This window comes from Oryza sativa, chromosome 12 (assembly GCF_034140825.1).
Source record: "Oryza sativa Japonica Group chromosome 12, ASM3414082v1".
Taxonomy (NCBI): Eukaryota; Viridiplantae; Streptophyta; class Magnoliopsida; order Poales; family Poaceae; genus Oryza; species Oryza sativa.
The window spans coordinates 21,146,531-21,171,075 of NC_089046.1; the positions used below are offsets into that span (position 1 = coordinate 21,146,531).

Below are 24,545 nucleotides of genomic sequence, written 5' to 3' on the forward strand. Positions count from 1 at the left end.
GAAATGGAAAAGAGATGTTTCCAATTCATCACAAAATCTAAAGCTTTTTCTACATCCATATGATCTACTTTAGTAGATTGGTATTGCCCATATAATGAAAGCAGATCTTGGTCCATGGAGTCCCAAGAAGGTTGGAACTCCAACCTGTCCGATGCTTTTTCGGCCAAATAAATAGAAAAGTGGGACCAGCACAATGAGCAAGCTGCGCGAAAAACCGCTTCTTTTTCCGGTTCCGCAACAACTTGGGCGAAATGGGGTTCTACCGGGAAACCATGGTCGAGTTTTCGACCTTGGTTACTGGTCGAGCCACTGGATAAGAATCTCTGGAGATCTTTCCTCTCCACTTACTCGTAACAGGCTTTCCCTCTGTATAAGACTTCTTCCGAATGGCATAATTGTCCTGTCCTATTGACACCTCGATCTTTAAAGAAAACTGACTCCTCCTTCTCTTTTAGGATTTGATTGTCGTTGGTCCTTTTTTCACTAATGATCTCACCATAGTAGTTCGCGCGAGGGACTATCTTTTCTATCGCTTGCTTTTCACTCTCAAGACAACGGTCGGTCTCTCTATGCTATAAAGCGGAGCAAAGCGCATGGCGCTGAAAGTTAAGAAAGCTCAAAAACACACACGAACACGATGCAGGGCATAGCATAAATGAGACCGCTGATCATTTTGCTTGACCTTTTTCTATGCTTTTTTTGGGTGACTCACCAACCGACCCAGCAGTGATCGATGACAGAATGGTACGAACAAATCAAAGTCGTTGACCATTATACCGTGCTATGGCACACTACTAGATAGATTGTATGGCTCCGTTGGTGACTTTCTGATCACGGGTTTCATTTGAAAAACCCCAACGCCATTCATCTTGCGTCCGGTCTTTCATGCAAGAGTTTCATTTTTGGCCGCTACTACGTTCGTCGAAAACTTCTTGATGGCACCATCATCTCATTACCTTATTTTTGCCCTTCGACTTCGGCTATGACCAATGCCCCACCTAGCTGAATAGGCGTAACAAAGCTACCTGAAAAAGGCAAGGTGCACCTTAGATTGAAATCGACAAATTGCGTTTTGCCAGATGGATTCTTTAGAAAGATTCCCGGATAAAGTTCAGTATAATATTTAGTTAGAATCTAAATAAAGGCGCATACGTGGGCGGGCAGGGGGCCCCACTACTTCTTCATTCAGGGGGGCTAGCCTCATGACTTCCCACTGGGCGAGGGGTGCGCCTAACCCACCTACTCACTCATCAATTACGGTGTTCAGCTGACTTGCACAGAAAGACCCCTATTGTTTAGTAATTTGGCGCCCCATCTTTTTTTTGATTGACTGTTGTCAACTAATCTTTTCAATGTTCGATTCTACTCTATGTTAGAACATTTCTGTGAATGCTATTTCGATCTAAGTGGTCCTATTCTCTGTCCCGTGCTAGGAAGCATTACTCTTCTTTTCATTCCAAATTCTTCAATAAGACTGATACGATTGATTGGTCTGTGCGTTTCTCTTATTACTTTTTTGTATCCCCTTGTTCCTCGGATACAATTCGATCCTTCTACGGCCAAATCTCAATTTGTGGAAAGCCTTCGATGGCTTCCTTATGAAAACATCCATTTGTATATGGGTATAGACGGTCTTTCATTATTCTTCGTGATATTGACCACATTTCTGATCCCTATTTGCATTTCAGTGGGTTGGTCTGGTATGAGAAGTTTTGGGAAAGAGTATATTACAGCATTTCTAATTCGTGAATTTCTAATGATCGCCGTGTCCTGCATGCTGGATCCTCTACTATTCTATGTTCTTTCCGAAAGCGTGCCAATCCCTATGTTGTGCGGAGCTGAGCATCTTCTATTCGCTGGGATCAAGCTTTTCCTCTGCAGGGGCCTTGTGCAGTAAACCCCCTACGGGCGGTCCCCCGTCGTCGTAAAGTAGTAAAGGTCCCCGCGAAGCTTTCGGGAAGAGGGGTAGTCTTGTGCGTAAGCATAGCATTTCTGGTCGAACCACCGAACCACACATCTTTTTTTGGTGGGAGGGTACTCCGAGTAGTGGGTACCTCGTAGGACCTCGACCCGCCTACTCAGGTCTTGTATGGATATGCAGGAAGGGGTGCTCCTAGGTGTGTGTAGGGGGTGTGTTTGTTCGCGAGAATGGATTCCTCGTCAAGTCAGGGGGGGTGTGGACACACTTGCGCGAATTCGGGTAACGGCTACAAGGGATAAAAATAAAGGAAACTGTACCCGACCAGGGATGGACGTAAACTCGTAAGCTACCGAGGGTAGGGATAATCGTCCAGGTCTTATTGTTTAAAAAAAAGCCGCCCCGCCACAGCAGGCAGGTTAGTTCCTCTGTCGTTGCCGGAGAGTTCTTGGCGAAGAGACCTTAGGATAAGTTGCTAAAACAAACGGGGGGGGGGGAGGATCGACCCGTTCAGTAGAATTCCGAAGAAAGACTGTTGGCAGCAGGTGGAGACATTTCTTTGGCCCCCTTCCAAATAAATGCGGGCAGGGTAGAGCTCGGCGGAGGGTTCGAGAATAGGGTAGGGTCCTGTCCTAATAAAGAAAATAAAGATAAATAAAGGGGCGGGTCCCTTTATGCATGCATCTTCGTACAAGTGGAGGCCGGAAAGATCAAACCAATAGAACCGCTCACATCACAGTAGTCGTAGTTGCGTAAAGGCCGTCAGTCGGGGGGCGACCATAACATAAGGCAATGACTTTCACGGATCTCTCTATCGTTAGATATAACGAACGGGCGGGTTCGAAAGGTAGGGTTTTTGACGGCCCTACCACTAGTCCTGCTAGCCTTCTTTCGGGCAGGAAGCAGGCCGGGCCCGACGGGCGGGCATCTCCCGCTACGCAAGCAGCATGGTTCGCCACCACCCGAGAAGCAAAAGATTCGAGAGTCAAGGCGGAAAAGACAAGCATAGTGGTCTAATGACAAGGGCCGACGACGGAAGCTCGGGACGGAGCCGTATGATGCGGAAGTCTCACGTACGGTTCCCTGAGAAGGGAGTGGCTACCCACTGGAGCTTCGACCAACCACCACCGGTCAATTCCGCTTTGGGGCCACCCCTGACTCTACCATCATTATAGGGGTATGGGGTTCGAGACAAAGAAAGATCAAGGCAGCATATCAGTTTTTCCTATATACTTTACTGGGATCCGTTTTTATGCTATTAGCTATTCTGTTGATTCTTCTCCAAACAGGAACCACCGATTTACAAATTTTATTAACCACAGAATTTAGTGAGCGGCGCCAAATCCTTCTATGGATTGCTTTTTTCGCCTCTTTTGCCGTCAAAGTGCCTATGGTACCAGTTCATATTTGGTTACCCGAAGCCCATGTAGAGGCACCTACGGCTGGATCCGTCATCTTGGCAGGAATTCTTTTAAAATTGGGAACCTACGGGTTTTTAAGATTTTCAATACCCATGTTTCCCGAAGCGACACTTTGTTTCACTCCTTTCATTTATACTCTAAGCGCGATTGCTATAATATATACTTCCTTGACCACTTTAAGACAGATCGATCTTAAGAAGATCATTGCCTACTCCTCAGTAGCCCATATGAATTTGGTGACTATTGGTATGTTTAGTCGGGCGGCGGCCGTTAGGTCACCTATTTTGAGTTATGGACACACAAGCAAGGCCAAAACATGTGTGCCGGGCGTGCGACCCATCAACCTACTAGCAATAGGGGGGAAAACTTAGCATGTCGCAACAAAAGCGTCGATTCGAGGCGTCAGCAAAACACCGCCGTCTGTTCCTAAAACAAAACCCCTTAGCGCCCCGGGGCGGGAGTGGGGGACGGCCCTACGCAGACAGCAGCAGCACCGGCTCTACGAAGTCCGAATCGAATCTTTCGGTTCCCGTGAATAAGAATTGTTGGGCGCGGCGAAGCGAGCGCTTCTAGCTGTTTCGCTTGCTTCTTTCTTATTGTGGCGGCTATTATAGCGTGGCTGAAATGACCGAAAAGCGAGATGAACCTTTTAAATCGATTGATATAGATGGCCTGATCTGTTCTGATAGATCGAAAGGGAATCTATCAATAATAAGGGTTGACCTCTTTCTATCTATTGATGATACAAGATATCTATCTATTCTGGATCCATCAGAAAGAAATCGATATGTATCTGATGGAGTCTACATCGTATGTAGAGCGCCCAAGCGCTTTTTTGGCCAGCTCAGTTCTATTATCCATCGGTCCAATGCACTGGCGCATCTCATGGGGGGAAAAAGCAAATGTAGTTAGTTGTCTTGTTGTTGTTCGCCGCCTCGACACATTCCCCGGCATCGTCCCACACAGAAAGAAAGAGCGTGGAGCCCCGGCCCGACCTGTAAGTCCGCTAACGTAAAGCGAGGAGTTGAGCCTGAACTGGCGAACCGAAGTCACTTTCGTAACCATACTTCCTACAGCTAACACGTGTCCGGTCCAGCGGGAACGCGCAGCGCAAACGAACGTGAGCTGCTTTACCGAATATCCCCCGCTGGCCATCGGGGACCTAGTGGTAAGGCCATGATCCGCAGCGCAGGGGAAGGGATCACTCATTCTTCTATTGGGGACAGGTGCACGAACGACAACTCCAAACGTCAGACATCCGCCGCCTATACCTACCGTTTAGGTGGCACCAGCGAGATCCAGCTAAGGTAAGGAACTTCGTGTCGCGGCTGCTCCACTCCGCTGCGGTCTTTTGAACAGAACTTCGTTGCCTTCCCGCGCGCGAAACGAATGGGCGCAGTGTCGTGGGTCAGTTTTGGGGCGGGGGGCAGAGAGAGACCAGAAGAATGATTCATTTGGATCGACGAGCCATTTCGCGATTCAATAGAATGTCTCTCTATCCATATCTATTCTATCTTTATATGACGGGCCATAAAAAAAAGAAGTATTTTTTTATGGCATGTGAGATGATCGCGCCTAGTAGCCACATATCAGCTGCGCTCAATATGCGGGATTTCCGTTGGATCTGATCTTTCGCTTTGACGAATTTGGACCTAGCGAAAAGGACTCTAAGCCTTCGCGCAAACAAGCAAAGTAGAAGCAAGACGAGGAAGCGGAGCTGTCGTAGAAGCAGTAGCTTCCCCCGACAATATACAATACAACAGCCATGAATAAAAAAGCCCCTAGTTTAACGAGTTCGCTGCTTTTCCCAGGCCGGAGAAGGGCAACTACTTATTGATTGATCGCCTTTCTTTGATATGTGTTCAATTTAGTACAATACAAACTACAACTAGATCAAAGCGGAAGGGCCACTCACTATAGAAGCTATAACTAGCCTAGCCCTAGCCAATAGTATAGTTTAGTAGTCGGCCAAACCCCCATGCTCACGACATGTTCTTGATATTGATTGAGTTGGAGGGAGTCAGAGACTACCACGGAATCCTTCCATAGTCACCCCGGTGACCTTCGTCACCAAAGCGTCACGACAGTTTCCAAGACCCCTCACATAATCTCCTGTGGGGATCAGTCGGAGCACGTAGGAATGCCGACCACTACATAAGCCGCAGGCGGAGAAAGCTCGAAGAGCTTCCCTTCATTCGCTTCGCGGGAGTCGCACACAGCACATAGCTGGAAGTCAGAGGGCCCGTACTACCTGCCTAACCCTTCGCTCCGAGGGACCGTAGAACGGAAAGCGCCTTCTAAACAACTCGGCAGAAGGGAAGGGGCCTATGTATTTGCATGACCCCTGCGGATTTGACCCTACCTACACCCGGAGCCAATCCCCTAGCGGTCCTGCCACCACGCCGCAGAACAGGAGCTCGTGTGGAACCTTGGATTTCTGGCGTAACAGCGGTGGAAGTTATAAAAATATTACGGCCGCATAACATAGGGGCCTACGCTAAGGTCGGCCAAAATATGGACACCCGAAGGGCCCGGCGCGCACAATCCTATCCTATCCGAGCCCGTCATTGCATGCACTTCGGACAGCCGTCCGTAGCATCATAAAGAGCACCTCCCTTTCGAGGTACCCAAATGGAACGGGCTTTATTTGTGTTGTTGGTTGGTCTTTCTCAACGTGGTCTATAGCACGAAAAACCATTCTTTACAAGATAGGGCCGTTCACATGAAAGATAAGAAAAAATCCATTCTTCATGGTCGGGCGCATTTCTCCAAATCCTCCAGGATCACAAGTGGAACGCTAAGCAAGGGTGGGGAGGCTGCGAGCTCCGCGTCGAACAGAAAGAAGCAAGCAGGGGGTGTTGCCGTAGCGCGCCGGGGAGCAAGCGTAGGCAACCAAACTAAATAAGGCTAAAAAAAAAGTAGCTAGCGTTTTTAAGCTGGCTGCCTTTTCTAGCGCGCGTACTCTTCTGTGGAGTCGCACGGAACGAGCCTTGTCTTCCCTCCAACGACTAGCTCCCTTTTCTTGTTCCGGTCACCCTTCTCTTGCCGTGGAAGGACTTTTGCCTGTGGTGTGGTCCATCCCGTGGGCGGAGTCGCCCTCATCCCCCCATTGCTCAGTGCTCCCTGCAGCTTCGCTGGGCTTTACCCGCGTGGACGCGGGCTTCTATAAGAGAATGAAAAGCTCTCTCTTTACAATAAAACGCGAACCGCGCGGAGCCCACCCTTTTTCGTTTTCTGCCGCCACTGGGTGGCCGCTGGGGAAACACAGCCCGGCCGCCTCTCGGGAAAGGGGGGTGGGGGATGGGCCTACCTATCCCGAGGGAGCAGTTGAGAGGTTCCATATGCCGAGCCGAAGGGCAGAACTTCAGTGCGTGATCGTAGTATGTCACCTCGTCTCGTCCTCGCAGCATCAAAGAGTACCTATGCACTATGTTCCGGTTCACTGATAAGGAAGATAGAGTTGGGGTGGAGGTCTACGATGTGATACTATAGTATAGTATGCCCCGGGGGGAAAGATGCGCAACTCAAAACGGAAGCAGGAAGCGTGTTGTAAAAAATGTCGGAGGTTACCAGATCTCTGAGACTACCATCGATCCGACAGAGCGGAACGACCAGAAAAGAAGTGGAGTTAGAAAGCCGTATGATAGGTGGTAACTATCTTGTACGGTTCGGAGGGTAAGCGGCGTACTCTGGGGGAATATTAGGCTCTATCGAACATACAGGGAATTGGGGGTAGCATTTTACTTATGTTAAGTCATGGACTGGTTTCTTCAGCCCTTTTTCTATGTGTTGGTGTTCTATATGACCGACATAAGACTCGACTTGTTAGATATTATGGAGGTTTAGTGAGCACCATGCCGAATTTCTCTACCATTTTCTTCTTTTTCACTTTAGCCAATATGAGTTTACCCGGCACTAGCAGCTTTATTGGGGAATTTCTAATCTTAGTAGGAGCTTTCCAAAGAAATAGCTTAGTAGCCACATTAGCAGCGCTTGGGATGATTTTAGGCGCGGCGTATTCCCTTTGGCTATATAATCGTGTGGTTTCTGGAAATTTAAAACCCGATTTCCTCTATAAATTCTCCGATCTAAATGGCAGAGAAGTTTCCATATTTCTACCTTTTCTTGTTGGAGGGGCGACCGTCCGTTGAACTACCAAAAAAGGGTAAACCAATGTGATCATGACATTGTAGGTGCTTGCGATGGGACGGATGCGACTTCCCTCATAAGTAATGGGTGGCATAGCCCGTAGCAGAAGTCCCCTTTTTTTATCCATTTTTTATTACCCCAGAGGGGCCCGCCCTGGTGGGACCGAGAGAAAGAAAGGACGGGGGGGGGCGACCATGCATGGCACTTCTCGACCGTGTCTCCGAGGGACAGTTGAACGAGCGACTCATGAATGCGTCCGGGTCGGACGAGCCAATAACTCGAACGTGTTCGGTCAGTTTTTTGAGCAAGAATCACAGCGTTACCTTACCTTCACCATGATACGGACTCCAAGTTCTTATGGCAGAGCACGAGGAGTTTCCTTCAATATGATGATGAGAATGGAAACCAGAAGCACGACTGGGTCTTCGTAGTCCGGGATCATACTTATATATCAGTCACAGTAACGTAAGCATGAGACTTTTTGGTAGTACCGGTGAACCAGATGGCCGCGGCGAGGGAATCTGGGACGGAGGACTCGTAATATCTCTATAGATCTGGCAAAAGCGAAAGACCCCTAACGTCAGGGGCTGACCACTGAGCTCACTCAGGCCTCGCTGGGCGGGCCAGAGTGGGTGCGAGCTGGAATTGCCATAGCTTATGGTTAGAGCAATAGGAAAGGGCCCAGCAGAGAGAACAGTCAGGATAACGAGCGCGGAGCCCGCTTGGCAGGCGGCAGGAGCTGCGGGCAAGTGCTTGCTTGGTAGGCCAACAGCCCTGTGAACCGGGCGGGGCACTCGACGAAAGGGGGGCACACTGAGCAAGTACGAAAAATTGGCCCCGCGGAGCTTTCAAAAAGAAAAGCAAGGACCACTACGGGAGGTCGAACCACGGACCGGAGGTAGTAGAACGTGATCCGCACCGGTCAATATTGGATCAAACAATAGGGGACCGTAGCACTGACTTTTTTTCAAGACAATAGGTACTGTTCCCTACCGAGACAAGGGACACTCTCAACGGATCCTCCACGCGCTGCGCTGGGCATACCATAGTTCTTCCGTGCGTCTTTATCGTGGCGGAAACAGAACAAGAGGGAAAGACCCGGCCGACTCGCCCAGGGCTCGAGGGCGAGCCATACGAGAGTGAGTCGAATTCTGTTTACGTTCTCGGTTTGGTTTGGGCCCCTCTCGATCTTTTGCGTATAAGGGAGGGGGGAAGGAGTCTAAATCTATGGACATTAATGAACCACCATTGATGGACGTTGCACATGACACGATCAATTCGACTCGACGGTCCGGTGCTAATAGAAGTCGCTTACTCTCCGTCTAGCGAAGGTGCCAGGGGCAGGGCTTTTTTGTAGTAATAGTGGGCGGGTCTCATGGGATTTCATCTATGCCGGCCGTCGGAATCAAACGAGGGTCGAAGGACCATTCGATTCATTAAGGGGGACGGCCCATTTGTAAGGCGGGGGCCCTGATGGACGACATCCCCCGGCCTCGATTCTTTTGCATAGTCTGGGGGCCGGCCGCAGCAGAGCTGCGGGGCATAGCGGCACCCTCGCCTGGCGCCATTCTCGGACCTAGCAGCAGATGGGCGGGCCGGGCTTGAATGAAGAGCGGACCAGACTCTTCTTTGTTTCAGCTGCTCCCACGCACGCAGACCGGAAGATCCCAGTTGTCCTGGACTAGACAAGTACGTAGAGATCTTCGTGGAACCGGGGAGGGAGTCTCAATCGATCTTTTCTAGGATTCCAACTCACGCCACGCACGAAGATTTTTCTATTGATAGAGTTAAGGGCTCGGCTCCCCCGACTCTAAAAGGTTAGGTTACTACCAGCTTGCCTCTACGGAAGAGGTGTACTTTGTATTGTCTGGGGGTCATATAGATCGGAACCCGGAGCGAGTTGAACGAAAACCTTACCCACAGCTACAACTACTGGCGCTTCAAAGGGCTTAGATTCTAAGGTAGGGGTGGAAGCCGTGAAAGCCTTTGGTACTTTAGTCAGGCGAGCAGCCCTTAAACAAAATCAAAGGCGCGACCATCCCCCCTTCCCCTATTTTTTGCATTTCATTCTCTATTTGGCCCGCCTCATGAAAAATGATAGGCCTATTGATTCGAAGTAAATACGAAAGGGTCGGTCAATAGCATAGCTATTTTTTTTTCTCCTTTCGAAGGAAAGGCCTTCGCATTCTTAATCTGGTAGGGCCGGACGGCTTTGTTTGCCCTAGCTTGGCGAATCCGCGCCCCTGACCGTTCTCGCGAAGTCTTTGCAACGGCTGGGAAACCAGTCTACGAAGCGAAGCCTATTGCCACGCCGACCATCAAATACGAGATTGGGCCCCTTCTCAAAGATGGAATGGCCCAGCCCAATAAAGGAAGGTTAACGTACGCGATGCCTTCCATTTGTACGAATGCGAACATACCCGACCGGACGTAGAGCCAAAATTCACTGGCAGACCGAGTCGGGCGCAGGTGCCAGATCCTTAAAGTAAAGTCTCTATCAGCCTAGTGTACCAACCACGTGGTACGACGGGCACTCAAAGACCTGGCGAATGAGGGCCCACCCCACCCAAGAGCGCTTATGTCATATGGGAACTCTTGGCTGGAAACAATCCTTATGATTTTGATATCCGGTTAGAATAATAAGAAAGAATCTAAGTCCAGGTTGGTTGGTGAGCCTAGTGATAGGAGACTATCTAGCTTGGTTCGGAGAGCACTTGTTGGGTTTAAGATTAGTTTTTTGCTAAATGTTACGGCCTAAATGCTGAACTATTGACCCTACTTGTTCGGATGGGTGTTCACCCCAAAGTGTTCCCGGATTGCATGCATACATCCGTAAGTAACTTAGTGCAACATGGCAAATTTCATTGAGAGGAATTAGCAAAGAAAAGAAATCTTCTTTCTGGGCCTAAAGAGAAAATAGGCTTCAAGTCTTGAAAGAATTCTTATAGCAAGTTACCCAAGCACATATGCTTAAAACAGTAGAGAATAGTGCATAGGTGAAGGTGTAAGGGAAAAAATCTACTATGTTTTCGTTCTTCGCTACTAGGTGTCAACAACTTTTCCAGTCCAGTAGAGAGCCTTCCTTGCTCATCAGGAGGTGCCGCCGCCCCACACACTTCCTCACTTTTTCCACCCCAAAAACCTGTGATTGACATCCTTGGTTAACCCCCTCATCAAGACATACCCAACAATCTTTAGAAAGCACATCTCATGCACAGCTTTCCATCTATCTCTTCGGGGGCTTCTTCTTCCGGCTTCTTCCCTCTTTTCACTCCAAGTACACCGCAACCGAGAAAAGAATGCATGTTCGGCATTTTTGGTCTTCACATTCAAGTATCTAGAGTTGTTTTGCGTTTCCCGTTAGTGTCCAACGGCAAACTTCCCAAGTTTCTTCAATAGACTTTCTTCGGGTACGACTTTGCCTCCCTCCCAGGCACGCTAGCCGACTGAGTTAGAAGAGGCGCCTTGTTCCAAGAAAGGATATGTGGCAGAGACAAGATCATCTGTGGCTACGTGATACGCTTGTTCAACTTCGATTTCTCTCATCTCACGAAGCTCTATTCGAAATGAAAAAAGCTCGTGCACCGATGTATTTTTGGTTGCAATGGGCTTCTTTGTTGAATTAAGGTAGTAGCAGTACACCAATTGAAAGATCCCACAAGGCCTCCCTATAATAAATAATGTGAAAAGTAAAACCTTGGCGGCCTGGAGTGGTGTATAGAGTGGAAGACATGGAACGAACCTATAGGTTCAGGCTTCGAATGAGGAAGTTCAAGACATGTAACGAGCGGTGAATAATGTGAACGGTGGGGGCGGCTCATTCTTTCCGTTCTCTCTCTTACGTCTTATTCTCATTGTTGTCTATTACCGGCCATATCAGTCTCTGCGTATGACGTCTCAGTCTGTACTCACTGTATACCAGGTGTACGGAAGACGACTTGTTTTCAGCACTCATCTTTTCAAGCTATGATGAAGTAAACACCAGAATAGGTAGGAGCCCGTGTCGATATGCTTTTTCTTCCTCTGTAAATCTTTCGGTTTCTTTGTCTTAACTCGACAAAATCAACTTCTTTTGGGAGGCTGATACATATTTTTTTCACTAAATGATCGTGGGGCTTTGTGCTTTCATGTATTGGCTGATGTGTCATATTGATGCTTTTTTCACTCTCTTTTTGAAGAGCAATCATCCACACCAGGCTCAGGGACGAGGATGGGAAGTACTTACTTTACTGGTGAAGGAAAGGAAAGGGCATGATGGGCATCTATCTCGATCCGGCAGAGGCGGAGGCCGAGGAGGGAAAGAAGGAAGGTAGAGCCCGATTGGTGTCGAAAAAGGTTATCATCCCACTTTTGGCTACTATTACTTCTATAAATAAAGAACGTCGGTCGGGGCTTTCTGGTGATTTCTATATAAGAAAACACTTTGAGAACTTGGCATAGAGTCGGTGATCCTGCTTTCATTGAACGCATATAGAGAGCGGTCTAACAAATGAACCAAACTAGTGCATCAGCAGTGCATCATGCTTAGGTGCAACACCATCAAACTATGACACCACACTTGAAACAATATCTTGACAAAAAAGACTTGTGGATGTGGGCAACTTACTGGATTTGCACAGTACCAGGAGTTAAAAACGGAAAACTTACACCGTTAAAAAAAAACATACTCCATACCTAGTTTACCTATTATAAGTCCTTGTGGGAATATGGTCAAATTCCACTCATACCTGTAATATGACTCCTCAATCCTTATGCATGCGTAGGCTTCACTTATTATTTTATTTGTGTTAGAAAGCCTGCAAGATACATTACCGAATGTTTGTCTTTTTCACCATAGCTGTTCCCAGTCCCACTAGTGCTAGTATCAATAGTAACATCTTTATTGCTTAGGATATTTCATCCCTTTAGTGTCCAATAAAGAAGTTCATATTTGCAGGCAATGCACCCACTTCACTTCAATCCAAGGGAATTCTTTCGTTCAATGAAAGCGAACTAGCGGGCAGAATTCCTCTGAGTGCAATTCCCAAGCAAGGTCACCCACTTAAGTATGGTACCGCGCTTCCCTGTACATATAGAATCCTTCCTTTGCCTGAAACAATTCCACCAACCAAATCAAGCCAGCCGGGTATCCTAGGAGACAGGGGAAAAAGCACTTTACAAATCACTCGCTGGGTCGGGGGATGCTTATAAGAAATCAGTAGCTGGGGTTGGTAGTCCTGGAACAGCTTTTCCTGCATGCCTAAAAGAAAGAGTTGGCTTTGGGACAAGACAAGCAAGGGCGAAAGCTTCACAGGCCGTCCCAACTGCTTTACCTGCTGTCCCTACTATTCATTCTTCGCCAAGAGAGCTATCACTTCACAACTCAAGTCCGGGAGCAGTCGTTTTTCCGGCTGCAGCATCTCACTAAGCAACATTGCAAACTATTCGTTACACTAGTACTGCTCGATCAACTAGTCCCGGGATTGCATTCTCTACTGAACTAACTACTGCTTTCCGAGGGAAAACACAACATAGTGCATCTGAAGATGTGCGAAAAAGTCTAGATTTCATCATCAAACGTAGTGAGAGCAGGTTGCAGGTGTTTTATACCACTGGAACAATAAGTTTCCATCTTAATGAATCTAGTCAACAAGGTTCGCAGGATACATGGATATACCAGATATACCAGTTGTTTATGAAGGTTGGTCTATTACTATAGTGCAGGACTACATGAAATCGAAATCAATCAATGTTTGTTTGGGTCAGACGAAAAAGAGACATCAAATAACGCTGAAATTGCCTACAGAAAGTCGGGATCGACTGAAATCTATGTATGAGGGCCACTTTCGCTAATTGCATTCATCAACTGGATGCTTCTTTAGCTTCATGGGTTACAAAATGTTGTATGATTTGGAATATTCCTATCTACACTGTACACAACTGCTTTATAACTAATGCTTTGAATGCAATGAAAATTCCAGCATTCTACACAGTAAGCTTCATGAATCTACTCGAACCTCTGTATATTGTCAACAGGCTCTGATTTATGATAACCTGATTCGGTATTCTTCAATGAAACATTCTATGACTGTGATTGATAGTGGTTATGGTACAAAGATACTGGATATTTGCTTGAAAGACAAGGATGAGACCCACCACTGGATAAGCGAAGAAGAAGCAAAAGGGAGTGTGTGAGTATCCTTTCTTGAAATAACCGTTTTGGTTACAAGTGAATGCTTTTCCCGGCCCTGGCATAAACCTAGCTGCTTTGAAACAACATAGGTCCACGTAACTAGCTATTAAATACGTATATCTTACCAGTCTCTAAACACCCATCTCAGGCTAACTACTCTCATGCTTAGCCCCAACTACCTTCTTGTTCCCGAGTTCCTCTTTCCTCTAGTTCCCAATAGACTGATTTAGTCTTAATAGTATTAGTGTTGGAAGAGGGCAGTCCCAAATGAAAAAAGCCATTTCTCGATCCCAAGAATCAAGCTTTCATCCTTTTCCGCTATCGTCAAGACAAACCTTAAAAACATTCCACCTCGACTATTTCATCCACAGAAGCGTATCTGACAACTATGTCATCATCGTTTTTTTCTTCCGAAAGCTAGAAAGGGCCTACCTAGTGCTTGCATTTCGGGGTAAAGTAGCTTTCCCCGGCTCAATAAGAGCTGCCTGCAAACATGGAATGCCAATGCAATGATCAGAACTTCCTTGCCAAGGACAATCATAAAAGAAAGGAAGAAGTCGACATCCTGATTTATTATCAGGCTTTGACCTTTATTTTATGACAGGCGAGTAATAAGTGTACGTGCCTTTCCCTTTCCATACCCTAAATCAGGTTTGATTTGAGCCTGGGTGGATACTGTATCAATAGACTATACTATGTCAGTACGGGACTAGAGACAGTAGGGGAGATCCTTGGATCACTTCTAAGGAAGTCTAGTCTGACTCTATAGGGTAGGAAAGAGCAAGAGAGCAGTACTCGTGTTATAGTCCTTCTTGAATAGCATAAAGCGCTAACTTTAAGAGCAGCTAAGAAGTAGACTCATCCCCATGATAAGGTCTTCTTATAGCGTTAGTGCTGGGCACTTCTCTTTTAGCGCTTGCTGCTTGCGATACGATAATAGCTGTGTTATTGAGCGGGAGAAGGCAGATCCACTTTACGGGAAGGGGAAAGTCGACTAAAGTAGGTTAGCTGATGTCTGCGGCCGCAATTCCTTTTCTAGCTTTTCTTGCAAGCTAGTTTCTAAGTTTCCAGAATCTGGCAATACTACAGCTTGGGACCAAGATGATGCTTCATCGAAGACCACACTCGGGATGTATAGCAAGGGTTCGTATTCGGGTCACAACACTTCCACCCTTTTCGCTCATTATCATATCCAACGAATATACATCGGATAGCTTTCTTGTCGAATTTACTTCGTAGATGACGGGGCACAAACACATAGCATACACAACCAAAAAAACGAAAGTGACTTCATAGTCTACTTGGTAAGGGGGTCGACGATTCCATAGCTTCTCGAATGGTGAGATTCAGCTTTAAGGGAGGAAGGAAATTAAAAGGAAGGAGAGTTGGGAACCAACGGCAAAGAAAGTATCATGTTGCTCCTCGGAAAACGCGTATAGTAGTCTCATTGGCCTTCGTCGATGGGACAAACGCTCCAGTGTATGCGTTACAAGGCAACTAGCATTTTGGATTAGAAGTTCGTGAAAGTATGTTCTCGTTTTTCGTTGGAAAAACCAACGCCGACGTCAAGATCAGTCTCCTTTCTAGGAGCAGAGCTAAAAAAGATGGGAAATTCCAATGATTCTTCGTTCATTAGAATGTCGATTCCTCACAATCGCTCTTTGTGATGCTGCGGAACCATGGCAATTAGGATCTCAAGACGCTGCAACACCTATGATGCAAGGAATCATTGACTTACATCACGATATCTTTTTCTTCCTCATTCTGATTTTGGTTTTCGTATCACGGATGTTGGTTCGCGCTTTATGGCATTTCAACGAGCAAACTAATCCAATCCCGCAAAGGATTGTTCATGGAACTACTATCGAAATTATTCGGACCATATTTCCTAGTGTCATTCTTTTGTTCATTGCTATACCATCGTTTGCTCTGTTATACTCAATGGACGGGGTATTAGTAGATCCAGCCATTACTATCAAAGCTATTGGACATCAATGGTATCGGAGTGCGCCTCTTAACGAGGGTGATTTAAGTGCAACGAAATGTACCGGTGGTTCGCGAAGCATCTGGCTTACCGGTCATCTCCCATTCCCGTCGTCGAGAGACTAAAAGAACTATAGCATGCCAGAAACGGAGAGTTGAGGTGGTTAGACCTATACCCCGAAATGCTCCCAGCATAGGAGCCTATGGTTCCATTCTTGTTATTGCTGGAGGTACACATACCTCTTCTCGGTGTGGTGGAGCGATATACGAAAAATAGATGCTAAGCCTGCAATGTCCGATAACGGGGCTTTAGTAGTGAATCTATCGGCACCACAGCAGTGGCATACAACTTTGGACCTAAGGGCCGGCCCCGTTACCTTTCGGAATGGGGGATCCCCGTTGGCAACAACCACGGTAGTAGTTGCGGAACTACTGGGCCAAGAGAGGACAACCTGTTGTTCCTGCTCCTCCTTCTTCGCTTCGGGGACGGAGGTCCTACGGTAGGTAAGAGCACGCACAAGCACTTGACCGAAGGGGACCAGCGCTTCTACTCCTCCACCGAGGAGCCGTTCTTGCGAGAAGCAAGGGATGTCGTGAACGGTGGGAGGTCAAAGAAAGAGAATTGACCTCTGAATACAGTGATCCTATGATCTAGATAGACTCCGTCCTTTTTTTTTTAGATAAGGGTGACTCAAGAAATTGGGGGTGGGACCTGCTGGCATAATGCAGGCTGGAACGTGGGAATTCGAGGTCTCATGAACGACTTTTTTTCGTGGACAAACATACTTTCCGGTCGGGCCTATGGATCCTTTTAGATCTACGGGCCGGCCGTTCACATGAGCATAGGGAATCTATACTCGAGCCTTCGACTTGGCCCCTGACAGGATAGGTGAGGAATCACTCTTGATCTGATCTATTGGGGCCTACAACTTCGCCAAAGCCGACTAGCATCCCTTTCCACTGCGCATTTTTCGAACAAAGAAGACTACTAAAGGATCGAATTCGCTTTCCGTGGTGAACTGGCCGTCCCATACCTTCATTTTGTCTCATGTGTGTTGAACATTGTCTTCCTCGGTTCCAGCTTCACTGATGTAGGTAGGGCTGGGCGAGAAAGGGTCCCCTCTTGCCTATTAGTAAGCGGGCCTTCGATTCCACCGGGGTCTTACGGTCTCATAGAGGGGGGAGAACTACCTAACTAAAGAAGAATAGTGCTCTTTATAAATAAGAGTAGGCGTGGAGAGCTTTTTGCGGGGAAACTTGCAAGTAAAGTTTGGGGGGAGGCGGGCGTCGACCCAACCTTATGAGTATTCGGACTATAACAGTTCCGATGAACAGTCACTCACTTTTGACAGTTATACGATTCCAGAAGATGATCCAGAATTGGGTCAATCACGTTTATTAGAAGTTGACAATAGAGTGGTTGTACCAGCCAAAACTCATCTACGTATGATTGTAACACCCGCTGATGTACCTCATAGTTGGGCTGTACCTTCCTCAGGTGTCAAATGTGATGCTGTACCTGGTCGTTCAAATCTTACCTCCATCTCGGTACAACGAGAAGGAGTTTACTATGGTCAGTGCAGTGAGATTTGTGGAACTAATCATGCCTTTACGCCTATCGTCGTAGAAGCGGTGACTTTGAAAGATTATGCGGATTGGGTATCCAATCAATTAATCCTCCAAACCAACTAAACCGGGGAAGCTGAAGCGGAAATGCAATTCTCGGGTGAGGGAAGGGGGAAGCTCCAGGAAGGCTTCGCTCGCTCGCTCAAAAAGCTCTAACGCTCGTTTACGGGTGGAGTGCATAAGAAGCCCTTATTGAAGTAGGGCGAGGCCTTACTACACGAGCTCGTAAGTCAAGCACGGAACGAGCCTTGTCTACGAAGCTTCGCTTCATCATCTTGCTTGCTTCTGGCGAAGCTTAACGCACTATAACATAGGCATGCATGATGGTATGGTAGGGTCCAAAGATACTTTTAAGGCCGACCACTACATAGGAGCGATAGGAAGCCAAGCCGTCAAAAGGAAAGGCGAGCAGCCCTTATTGCAATAGCAAACGGCCTACTTATAGCCCTATTTAGACTCTTTCTCGGGGACTTCAACGGGCCTTACATACATAATTTGAATTGCTCTGACATTCCACCTTTATCATGTTCAACGCCCCAAGAGCAAAAATGGATAAAATCAATATGTCCATTTCTTTAGAAGATTTTCTGCTATGTTTGCAAAATGAGTACTCGTGTAGATATTCCCGAATCTTCCATAAAGATAAGTTTGATTCATTAGTTAATTCTTTTTTTCCAGGAAATTATGAAATGAAAAAGATGGACATCGCATCGTGGATTTAACGTTTCAATTTGGGCAAGAGGGCCCTGGTTATGTCGCAAAAGACGACATTCTAAGTTTTCCTCCTCCTCTCCGGTCTGCATGCAAGTACCTCTGGTCCTAAGCACCCCCGAACGGCAACCATCTATAACTGATATCGACAACCGATACGGATTCTCTATCGATTGAAGGAGCTCGTGAACTGGAAGTCGTTTTTCACCTCTGAAGTTCAAAAGATGGATCAATCTTACATCTTCTCCGGTGTCAGAAGTACTATGTAGCGGGAGTCCGAACGCAGCAGAGAGGTAAGACAAGCCTAAACTTTTCCCATGGGACATAAACCTTTTTAGTAGCCGGAGATTGGACCCTTCCCCAAAGTGGAATCCATAAAAGTAGAATCTCATTGTGCGGATTATCCGCCGTAGCATGCGTCCATACAGCATGTGCTAGAGCGACACGTGGGAGAATGAGAACCCAATCGTAGCTCAATCTGGTCTACGGCAACAAAGAAGACCAAAGCGAACCTGCTAAAAGATACGACTAGGGAGTAAAATCCAACCTATAGGTCTCACTTTCTTTGATAGTCATTCGTACCTACACATTCACCGGGGCAGTAAGAACCACAGGAATCCCAGACATGCTGGTAAGGAAGTCGATTTAGTTCTGTGTTTTATCCAGCCCCCGGCTCCAAAGGATCGTGCAGTAGATGTGTCGGGTCGAAGCTTAATCCTTAATAGCCAACCGATGCCTGGCACCACCGCTAAGCACAAGGGCAAGAAAAAGATTGGCCTTAAAAGATCCAAATACTTCCTTGTGGGTTTATAAAAAACCATATCATATCGAAGAACTTGATGGTCTTTCCCCACCCGTTCGATTACTTCTTAAAAGGATTAGATATAGAAGAAAAGTAGTCTACTCAGGAGAATGAGATAAATGCTCATAATATCGCTAGTAACCAACCACAAAAGTAAACAGATGGAGGTCTTTCATAAAGAGAGCAATTTATAGCCCCAATCCTATTTTCCGTGTTCACTTTCAAATGAACATATTTCTGAAAAGTGAATTCGCTCTTCCTGGGTTTCCAGGATCTTCTATTCTGCGTTTCGTTGGTAGATAGCACACCGGAGGCTTGGAAGGAAAATAACAAACCCGAGGAGGGTCGTCCGCTATGAATGAATAGTTGGAAAATCTTATCCGAAAAAGAAGAGTCAGCTGTTTGGCCGATGCTGCAAACCAGACTTCTATCAATGTCAGTGCTTGGGGATCGGGTAAAGCGAGATCACTTTTCAGCTTGACCGTCTCAGTAGCTCCTCCTTCTCTTCTTTCTTCTTGAAATGGAATTAGCTGCCCCTTCTCTCCATACCTAGTAACACATGTCTTTCGTATTTATTGTCCTCATCCCCTTCGTTCTTCCTTCACTCCGTATTGCACCGACGAGCCTCTCCGCCATCGGATATGAGCTTCATTCGTAAGGGGAGTTGCATGCATAATTCACCGAATATTTATGAACCTATAACAACTCTAGAGTACGGAAGACTGATCCCAATCATATCGAAAATCATGTCGTTTTACATCAGGGTCGGCTTACTGCGCACACCCAATTGAAGTGTAAGCAGATAGACTGAATTCACTTCCTGACATTGCATAATAAGCAGGTATGTCTGGGTAGTGAAAGGGTAAGCATACATAGGGTGGTCAGCGGTTTCCCAGCTGCTTAGGATAGTGCTCACCATAAAAGTGGCTTCTGGCTGGACAACACAAGATCTTACTTCACTTATGGGCATTTTTTGCACTTTATGCCCATAAATACACAATTGAGATGAAAATAATGCACGGATGGGGCGGATTTCTCTCTACTTGTGCCGCTACGCACATAGATACTAAAGGTAAATCTACACGGAATGTGGTGTAAATCTACGTAAATAAGAGATAAGTAACCCTATTGTCTCTTCTCCATTTGTATATGGTGAAGAATTCAGTCTACATGCAGTGTTGAATGACGAGTCAAAGTTCATGTGAATAGGGCTCTCAAGCTATTTTGTCATAGCTTCTGTGTGACAATTCCAGAATTTCTTTGTTTTAAATATATTTTATCCATGGATTTTCAATCCACACCATCAGTAATATATAATAAATATTACTAAATAAATATTTTTCTCCGCGTCCATTTCTCTGTATGCGTGCAAGATCTCTCAGCAACAAGAAAGCGAGGTCCATTTATCAACATTTCATCAATATCTCCATCTTCCTTGTCAAGTTCCCTAACCCCCTTTATAGCTTCACGCTGTTTGAATAGTTCCAATTAATGGAATCGAAGTCATTACACGAGTGAGTTTAGCAAGTGGAATATCTGACTTTGAAGGAGCTGCTGCGAGTTCTCGAATTGTAGTTGAACTGGCGTTAGAGGCTAAACTTACTACATTGGCACTCGCTGGGAAGGCTGTTTTTCATTTGGTACTGAAGCATGAAGCAGGTAATATCCAACTCTTATTCGTCCGAACACTTGACTTCAAAACTTTCATCCTGACACGGTTTGTTTTCACATCAAACCCCGGAGTTCTCCTTATATATTTTATCAGATAAGATAGTAGGTCTGTGAGCTGGCAAATTAGTTTACTTCCTTACGCCGCTTTGCTTTCTGTAAAGTCAGCACTATGCTTCTTAACTTAAAGTGCGGATGCGATGGCATATGTGTACAAGATCCTATAGAGAGGGAGGGCAGAGGATTGAATTCTTTACCAAAGGATGCGTCGAAGCGTGACAAAGAAATGGCTGTCAAAGAGAAGGCCAAAAATGCCAATCTTCAAGCCAGAGGCGAGGGACAACAACCTTTGCCCGGCGGGGCGGCGGCTTCCTCAGAAAAAGAGAAAACTCTCTCACTCTCCTCTTTGACTGAACACTTGAGATAGATATTGATCATAGATAGGATGCTGGGTTAAGTAAGAGGATTTTCATTTAGGTGAAATTTGGTCAATATGTATCCCGCTGGGTATGACTCGTAGTCAATCTCTGGAGGATATGGAGGATCATAGGCTAGGTAACCTTTTCACTATTCTTTTTTAAAGGTACCTTCAAGTAACCAGGTCTCTTCATCCTTATCGGGCACTCCCACAAGAGACAATTCTTTTTAGCCTCTAAGAGACAAAAAGAAGAGCCTAACCAGGACCTTGAGATAACAGCCCATAGGGTAGCCCCTACAGAGCAAAAATCTAAGGTCGGAATACCGGAGTTCTTTCTTTGCTTCCAAGAAAATAGATTCCTTCTTCAACCCAGGTCATGACCGAGGGTGGGTATCTCACTCGCATATCTAGAGCCCAGCATCTCTCCTGAACGACACCTTCTGCAGACTCTACTGGTGGTATTCCCCGAGGCGAGGGTAAATATGTGCATTCATATCGGTCAGGAAACGACAATGACTCTTCTTCTTTCCGGGAAGCTATGGGCACCTCACAATTCTTAGACGACATTAGTGGAAGCGAACATTCGTAGCATTCATTGTCACCGATCATTGACAAAAGAAGAAAAAGAAGCCGTACGACAACTTAAGGAATCTTTAGATTTGGCGGCTATAGACTCAAAGGGCACAGACAGGCTGCTGGTACTGTTTTTTTAGCTAACTAAAGTCCAACTTCCTTTGCCGAAAGAGGATGAAACGGACCACCCGATACCAATGAACTCACCAAAAGTTCACTGATCAGATCAACCACTGATCGCTGAGAATTCCAACCCTTTCTATCCCAGCTTCTACTCCACACAGTTGTTCTCGACTTCTACTCTCGATACTTATCGTAGTTTATTTTTCTACGGTTCCTTCGGGCTAGGGTTAGTGTCATTTCCACTACTTTTGGGAGTGTTATGATCAGCCAAGCTCGACAATTCTCTCAATAGTACCTCGTTTTCATCTAAAACACTGCTTAAAGCTCGATGGGCCGTATGGCCAAAGTTTTTGAACTCATCTCCCCCAATATGATGGGGTTTAGTACCAACTAAGCGGCCATCGCTGTCATGAATTGATATTCGCTTTTTACTAGTAAGTCCCATGGTGATATGAAATTCCTTATATTGAACTAATAGTTCTGCCCAATTCCTGTGGAATTGTTTCTCATAGGTGTGTGTGCCTATCGCCTGCCTTGTTGTTTTTCCTGTTCAACCACCCCAACTTGTGACGTATAACGATGCAGGTATCTGGCCAGCATTGACCGTTCGAGTTGATGAGCGGAACCCAGACCCATGCCAACTGGACACCCGCAACGTATGTCCACCCGCCCTTTCCTTTGATAAATCCTATTCCTATCGATTTAGCTGCATAGGCAATACGACGTTACTACGAATAAATGACGAGCGAACCCTCGAAAACCGAATCGGGATTATCCACTTGAACAGATGGGAAACACAAAGCAAGGTATCATTGTTTATAAATGTATCGATTAGCTCTGTTGATAAGGATCATGATGAAATTGCAAGTACGGATGGATTGAGACCCGATCTGTTCCGATCCTTTGGCATGGGAAATCCTTCCTTTTACTCTCTCTTTTGAATGAGTCGTGGTGCGCTCATCAAGAAGGGGAAAGATGGATGGGAAATGCTTGTCAAGCTCGGTTCTTTAAAGAATAGCATCCTCGTCTTCCTAGTGAAAAGCGCATTGGGATTCTCTACTTGTGGTGGTATAGTGCTGCTTTTAGTGATTTGGAGGGTGCCTCCCGTGGGCATGCCTGCTACGCTGATTAAGCGGGTAGGCAGATGGATTGATCTACTCGTTCAACTTGCTTGTGTTGGTGAGTTGTTCTATTATTGATTGGTCGAGCCCGGAGGAAGAGTGGCCTTGAGTTTCTCGATACATAACATTGTCTAAATCAACCCAAGTCGCTTCTTCATTTCTCTAAACAGACTGGTAGTTGGGTGAGGGATGTTTACTATTGATTGGTTATAGGCCTTCCTTCCAAGCATCAAAGAAAGAAAAGAGCAAAGCAATTCCAACATAAACTGACACTTTAGGATCCTCTAAGCCTTTCTATAGAACCCCTAAGTAGGGAAGGTACTAAAAAGAAACTCAAAACTAGCACTACTAACACAGGCTGAAGAGGATGACCTCGAAAAAGAATACAATTAAAGATGTGGCCTTCCCTCCAAGCACATATATGGATATGGAGCACTCTTTTCCACCCTATCCTTATATATTTCATTCCCGCCATTGACAGCAACTCACTCTTTTCGAACTGCACTTTGAAAGCCAAAGCCAAGAAAGACCATATCAACTACTCTCCAAATTGCAGGATAAGTCACAGAATTCAAATGGAAGACAGAAAGAGAAGGCAATTCAAACCTAATGGCCAAACATTACGAATCCAAGACAGAAAGACTTATAGCCATAAAAGAATAACAAGAGAACAAAAACAACTCCATATTCTACTGGCCTGCCTCTCTGATCTACTATCCAACTGCCATGGAAGCACCACTGAAGACTGGCTTCTCCGACCTTCCACCCGATCCTGGGCGATCCCGGATCGACAAGCCGACGGTATGGATTCCCTATATATGGATGGTAGGAACGCTTCAACTGCAGAGCCCTGAATGCGTCAGTGAGGTTCCCTCTATGAGAGAAAGAGAGGTTGCTAATCTTGGATCAGACGGCGTGTTGGTATTATTGATAAGGCTTGGATTAGCAAATTAGCACCGCTTGAGTTTAGGTATTCGAAATAGCGAAATACATAAATTATCTATCTCAAGTACGTCTCCAACTTATCTTGAGCCATCAGTCAGATTAAAAGCAGCGCCCTGCCGGCAGCTCCTGACCTCTGTTCCTATGGGAGAAAGAAGGTGTGGCTTTGGACCCCAAACTCTTCCATGACGGCCTTCTTCCACTCATTTTATTAGCAATCAAACCTCTTCCCTGCTCTTGCACTGAGGTAAGCATTCAAATAGCAAAGCAAGGGAAAAAATATGGTATGTATTTTTTTAATCTACATACAGAGAAAGCGGATGTGCCCTTATTAGCGCAGTTGAAAATAAAATATATAACGCGTAGTTGCAAGCTTTCTTTCGTGAGCTAGCTATGTTTGCTTCCTCTTTTCCTCTCTGTTTCGGATGTCAACCCAATCTCTGATTCAAGTCCATAAGTTCCTTTTTTATAGCTCCTGTTGCTCTTCTCTGGCTAGGATCTCACTTATATGGCCTTTTTTTTCTTTTATATATTATATAGTAAGCTTCAATAGATAGCGTAGTAGGTGCTGTCTCTATTTACTTTCTTTCTTACGCCTAGGTGCTACCTTCTTTCCAGTTCCGTAAGTCCCATAGAGTTATTTTTTATCTTTGATTCCCAAACGCTGCGCGCAAGTCAAGCTTACAGAATTCCTGCCGGGGCGCCTTCTTTCTTATGCCAGCCAAGTAGCAATCAGAAAACCAATCAATCTTCCTTACACTACGACAATTCACTTGAACTACCAACATCATGAGTGACCCAGGCCGGCCGTATATGCGTCATTTCTCCTCATCCTTGTCTCTATTTGTTAATTGCTCGCTACCCGTAGTGGGCCTTGAGTAGGATTTAAGCACGGGTTTCGAACCGTCTACTTTTCCT

At 46.0% G+C, this 24,545-nt stretch overlaps 1 protein-coding gene and 1 pseudogene across 2 annotated transcripts; both read left to right on the plus strand.

Moving 5' to 3' along the window:
- Window positions 1–1,017: 1,017 nt before the first annotated feature.
- LOC136354622 (NADH-ubiquinone oxidoreductase chain 4-like) lies at window positions 1,018–17,720 on the plus strand (annotated as a pseudogene). Its single transcript, XR_010738171.1, has one exon. The product of XR_010738171.1 is annotated as an NADH-ubiquinone oxidoreductase chain 4-like (transcript).
- LOC112937436 (NADH-ubiquinone oxidoreductase chain 4) lies at window positions 1,018–17,720 on the plus strand. The gene has a single exon (XM_066306126.1). The coding sequence runs from the start codon at window positions 1,370–1,372 to the stop codon at window positions 1,895–1,897; it is 528 nt and encodes a 175-aa protein (XP_066162223.1). The 5' UTR covers window positions 1,018–1,369; the 3' UTR covers window positions 1,898–17,720.
- Window positions 17,721–24,545: the final 6,825 nt, after the last annotated feature.